Genomic DNA, 6,286 nt, shown 5'->3' with positions numbered 1-6,286 from the left:
CTAAGGCAACAATATATTGGCCAAGATCCAACAGATTTAGGTCAGACTCAACAATAATAAGGCCCAACCCAAATCTTTCCGAGCTACACAAATATTAAAATTAACAAAAATAAATTAAAAACATGCAATTACAACATTAGACATCAACCTTTACACGCAACCAGAACAAAGAACCGAAAATAAAATCAAAGAAGAAGGGCAAAACAGACAAATCCTCACAAAAGAACGCGTAAACGCCTAAAAGTCTAAAAGTTAGGCTATAAATAAGGGTTCCTCCCCTCATATCTCACATTTGATCTCCTCCTCTCATAAGATTCCTTGAGGAGTTTCTCTTTTCTCTCTCTTCTTTTTTTCTTCCGCCGACGACGAACAAACCTAGGGTTTCAATTTCTACTTTTTTTTGTATTCCAATTCAATCGTAACACCGTCAAACCGATCTATTATCTCCAGATCTTCAGTTGGAAGGATCTACAATTTACAGATCTTTCGATTTCGATTTTTCAGCGAAGAATTATTTTTAGGGTTTCTTCGATTCGAATCGCAGTTTGATTTGAGAGAGAAAAAAAAGAGGGGTTTTAATTTGGATTTTGGGTGTTGTTGTAATTGGTATTGTTGGGGAAGATGGCTCGATGTTATCCATACCCGCCACCTGGGTATGCTGGGAAGTGCTCAAGCCACGAGGCCTTGATCTTATCGATTAAGGTTTGTTGAGCCCCAAAAACACCCAAATTTTGAAAAATAAATCAAAATTTTGTGTAGTTTTGTTTGTCAAAAAGTATCATGATGATGATCACATGCCCGACATGCTCTTTGTTAAATTTGTGATGAATTGTATGTATGTATAATATGTATATTTGTAAAGGAATTACCCAAAATTTCAGATGTAAATTGTATTTGATTTAGAAAAAGAAAGAATAGAAAAGGGTACAAATTGTTCGTTTTTGTATGGTTTTTGTAAAAATTGCAATTAACATTAGATAGATCGTGTATGTATGTATATATAATCGATTCGCTCCGATAGATGAGTTCTTTGCAATATACAATAATGAGGTGAAGTAGTCTGAATCTTTGGGTTTATTGAGCCGAATGTTGAGGTATGGAACGATTAATTTGGGTTTAATGATTATACCTATACTTTTGAGGATTAGGTTTTTTAGGGTTTGATGGCAATTAGTGTAAATTTTGATTACTGTATCAAAGTTTTGGTGATTAAATATTGGTTTTTATAGAAGGTACTAATAATTCTGATTTGGGATTAAACACTGATTTTAATTGAAGATACTGATTTGGGATTAAACACTATTTTTAATTGAAGATACTGATTTGGGATTAAACACTCTTTTTAATTGAAGATACTTATTTGGGATTAAATTCAGTTTTAACTATTTCTGATTTGGGTTTAACTCTGATTTAAACAAACAATACTGATTTTGCAGTTAAGTGTCACTGTTTGAGTAGATTCATGACATTCATCTTATTAATCAATTGAATTTGTGTTCTAATGAAAAAAATAATCAATTTATGAAAAATTCGATGTGTGTTTTACAACCAAGAAAATTGTTTTCAGAAATTTTAACCATGAAAAATGTTTTCAGAAGTTTTTAAGGTTCTGTTGATGAAAGTATGTTTTAAAGTGTATTATGTGTGTAGAATTGAATGGGGTTTTACAACTTGTTTTTGGGTATGGTTGATACTTGGAAATTGTAATGGACTTTAACTTTTAAAAGGTTTTTGGATGTGAATTGTTGCTTTGTGCACTCCTGTGTTTTATGTGCTGTGATGAACATTTGTGTTCTGTGTTGGGTTTGTTTTTGGGTGCTGGCATTTTAAGTGTTGCGGCACTAGAGTCTGAAAAATCATGTTCCCAGTATACCCTTGATTTTCTTGACCCGATTGGTGGTTATATGCATATGGACTTGAAACTTGTCTAGTTTAAAGACAATGTCGTTTTGGTTGTGCATTGCATGCTTTCGGTTTCGGATAAGTTGTTGCCTTGGAATGGATTGTGAATTCTCCATTCTGGTTATGCTTGTTTTATTGGCTTGCTGCCATTATATGGTCTGAATTTCTACTCTGGTGCTTTTAAAGCTCCAAAAAGAGAAGGAGAAGGCAAACGCAAACAAGGAACTAGAGAAGATCATTTCAGAAAGGAAAAAGTCCAAATCTTCAGATAAGAAGAAAGGCAAAGAAGATAAAAAAGAGAAGAAGAGAGACAAAGAAGACAAGGACAAGAAAAGCAAAGAAGAGCGGAAGAAAGAGAAGAAAGAAAAGAAAGAAAAGAAGAGAGAGAAGAGGGCTAAGGCCAGTGACCCTACTGCTGAAAGTGGGAAGCAAGATTTTGTTGCTAAGTTTAGTAAACCCGAAAATGTGCTGGCTGAATCTAATGGGAAGCTGCAGAAGACAAATGCTGAACTGCTGGAGAGGAGTAGTGTTACTGAGGAACATGGCCAGCCCATTGACTCTCTTAATGCGCCTTGCTCTTCTGATAGCACCGGAAACAGTGGCAAGAGAAAAAGGTCAATGCCATCTCCTAGTGGCATTCAGAGCAATGGTGAGTATACCCCTGAATATTGGGGTAGTTTGTATTGATCATTTATTTGTCGCTTTAAATATGTGCTAATTACATTGCTTTGTCAAATTTGCAGGAAACATAATTAGAATTCGGTTGTCATCATCATCATCTCAAAAAAGAGATGAACCTAGTACATCAGGAATCCAAGGGCAAGAAGTTAGTCAGCTCCCACAGGCTAGCGAAGACCCTGTCTTATTACATAGCCAAGTGCGGCCTTGTGACAGCCGTGCAATGCAAGACACATCTGTCAGACAGAAAGATGTAGTCTCAGAAGCTCAAAGTCTACTTCCCTGTTCTACTTCCACAAGTACTGCTACATTACAACGAGTTTCAGCTGAAGCTTCTGGTTTGAAAGCAGAAGTATCCCAGAAGGGTATTCTTCCATTGCTTGACAAGGTCAACACGTCGGAGAAACTATCCTCTCATGACAGAAGGATGCAGAAAAAAGAATCGACTTATAAGCAATTGTTTGTGGATTGGGTGCCACCTGCACTAGAAATGGTTGAAGAAGATGACGAAGATTGGCTTTTTGGTAAGAATGATGAAGACAGATCAGCCAAAAGATTGAGAGCCAGTAATGATGTTCAAAGCCAGGTTGACAATCTTCCTTGCTCGGCGTCTGCTATAATGCAGCCACGGGCCCATTACTTGGCCAATGCAGAAATATATGCATTGCCCTTCACTGTTCCGTTCTAAGCTCAACAATTTTCACTTCAGTTGGTGTATATGCTGAATGATGCTAGTACTTGGGACTGGCTGAGCTTTCCTTCAGCTCAACATTTTTCACTTGAGTTAGTGTATGTTGAATGATGCTAGTACCGGGACTGTTGAGGCTTTGAAGTGGGTGTGTTTAGTATCTTTTGGAGTGGTGGATGAGATCTCAGACTCGCACATATGGAGTACAATGATAGGGTTTTGGAAAATTGGCTGGGATGGTTAAAGTTTTGGTGTACTAGTGTAGGGTCTGTTATTTGTCCTGATATTTTTGTTGGTTGAATTGTAAATATATGATCTACTAATATGTTTGTCCATTGGACTTACTAATACAAACATTATGATTGACAAATGGTGTTGTCTATTGAATATGTGACACTATATACTTGGATAAACTTGTAACTTTATATGGACATAACAAGTTTTGACAGTACAAAAAGTTAAGATAAGGCGAATAGATCAAACTTGCTGCCTGAATAAAATTAGTAGATCATAAGGTTTGTAATTTGGTCATTTGAGCTTGCCATGTGTATGAACTGTTACTTGTAGTGATAATATTGGTCCAATTACTGATCTCTGTGATAATAAAATGGCTGACATTTTCACTTGCAACGGATTGCTTGTGCTATTTGTAATAATTTATGAAATCCCACCAATCATTCTAACCATAACCCACGTAAAAAGATTAGAAAGTGACTTTATTAAGTTTATAATGAGGCTAGGTTGGGACTTGGGGAGGGTAGGATAATTTGATCCTTCCAGAATCTTTCATCTACCACTAAGCTATTAAGCATAGAACATCCACAAGCTTCACAAGCCAATATTAGACTTGCTTCCAGCTAGATGTAATTTGGGACAAGCAACCAATGAGGTTTAATTAGGATTATTGAATTCATATAATCATATAATATCTATCTATATACTATACTAAAACAGGGTACACTAGCTCAATGGCTGCCACGTGTCCCTGTTTTAGGTTTTTAATTTTTTTTTTTTTTTTGGTAAAATGTATAATTGTCAAAGATCCCATTATTAAAGATACTCTGACATAATATCTTGACTTTCTTAATATTGTTTCTCAATTAATATTATTCATGGATTTTCAGCATATATTTAGTCCATATCATTTGACTTTAGATTGCTTAATTCGAGGAGAGTATATTTTGTTATTTTGTATACTAAAACAGGGTACACTAGCTCTATGGCTACCACGTGTCCTTGTTTTAGGCTTTTTTCTTTTTTTTTTGGTAAAATGTATAATTGTCAAAGATCCCATTATTAGAGATACTTTGAGATAATATCTTGACTTTCTTAATATTGTTTCTCAATTAATATTATTCATGATTGTCAGCATATATTCAGTCCATATCATTTGACTTTAGATTGCTTAATTCAAGAAGAGTATATTTTGTTATTTTGCACTCCGTATATTATATTTTAGGTTTCCTTATTAGCACACGTACAACTATATTAGAGCAGGTTATTCCTTCAACCTAATTTTTTTCCTCCCCACATTATTCCTATGGCTACTAACACCATTCCTAATGATGTTGAAGCTAATTGTGTTGTGTTGTCAACCTCACTAATATTATCAAACTCAATTCAACCAATTATTTATCCTGAAAAATTTAACTTGAGACTATACTTGTGGGATATGACCTTTTCAAGTTTCTTCATGATCTCACCCTGGTCTCATCCATTCATATCTTTTATATTTAAGTCAAGTTCATATTACGGATTAGTAAAAGATACATTTGATTATATATTAAATGTAGATTATCACTCAAATATACTAATGTGTATAAATTATAGATCTTATTTAAAAAATATAATACGGAGTACTACCTCCACTTTGTTAAGTGTTACATTTAAACGATATCCAATTCACTATTTTGACCATTAATTTTTTTATATATATATAATTTTGCATTAATTTAAATTATACAAAGTTGATATATTGAAAAGTTATAACAATTTTAATCTAATAAGATCAAACTTGATAATAATGTGCTTTCTAGCTTATATTTAAACAATTAGACATGTTGTGAAACATAAATAGCTTATAAATATGTAGTTTGTGTTTTCTCTACAAAAATAAATGTAAATTTTGATACAATTATAATGACTTTACTAATTTTCTACCACATGATTTTAGGTATATCATACTTAATTTTTTTTAAAAAATATACATGCTATATAATTCATTTGCTATAATATTTTGTTACAGAACTCCTAAACGCGAAATCTCTGAATTAGTATAATAAGTTTTTAAACTTTTGCTAAACCTATAAACAAACCATTTATTCGACAACTAAAGTCATAACACACTCATGCATAACATCTACAAATTGTAAAAAAGTTGATTGATATATAATTCTCTATAAACTATAATTCTCATTTTTAAATACAGAGTTTGACACTAACTTTTATTCCATTCTTTCTATTATAACTGACAAGTTAGACTTTTTTTTTTCACTATCTATAATATTAACATTGATTGTAGTCTATTTATTTTACTTTTTTTTAAAAAAAAAAAATGTAATAAATTCATATTTTATCATTTAAAGTTGTTAAATAGATATTGATGTAAGGTTTTATAATTAAAAAAGAATATAATTTTTATTGATATTTAATTACATAAAAACTAAGTCAAACTATTGCATCGACATGTATGCAAAGTTTGATTGTGTTAGTTATTCATCAATGTGGGTAGCCACCATAGGGTTACTCAGTTAGTGTTATAGGGGTCACTCAATTAGTGATATTGGGCTTACTTTTTTTTTTTTTTTTTTTTTAAGGAAAATATAGGGCTTACTTATTAGTAAGTGTTATAATGGTTACATTGTGAGTGTTGTAGGGGATACTTTATTTGTTAATTATTTAAGAGTTACTAAATAAGTATAATAAGGGGTTACTCTAATCTATTAGTAAAATAGGGGTTAACTTGTCGGTGTCATAGACGTTACTATTTCTTTTTACAAGCGGCCACACGATGTGCCA

At 32.7% G+C, this 6,286-nt stretch overlaps 1 protein-coding gene across 1 annotated transcript; it reads left to right on the top strand.

Moving 5' to 3' along the window:
- The first annotated feature begins 306 nt into the window (after positions 1–306).
- Positions 307–3,743, top strand: LOC145592447 (uncharacterized). Its single transcript, XM_081648895.1, has 3 exons — positions 307–702; positions 2,089–2,551; positions 2,646–3,743. Exons 1-3 carry the CDS (start codon positions 622–624, stop codon positions 3,266–3,268), a joined length of 1,167 nt encoding a protein of 388 aa, XP_081505021.1. The 5' UTR covers positions 307–621; the 3' UTR covers positions 3,269–3,743.
- The last annotated feature ends 2,543 nt before the right edge of the window (positions 3,744–6,286 follow it).

Source organism: Chenopodium album, chromosome 18, assembly GCF_948465745.1.
Source record: "Chenopodium album chromosome 18, dcCheAlbu1.1, whole genome shotgun sequence".
Taxonomy (NCBI): Eukaryota; Viridiplantae; Streptophyta; class Magnoliopsida; order Caryophyllales; family Amaranthaceae; genus Chenopodium; species Chenopodium album.
This window is presented reverse-complemented; position numbering and strand designations above follow the sequence as displayed.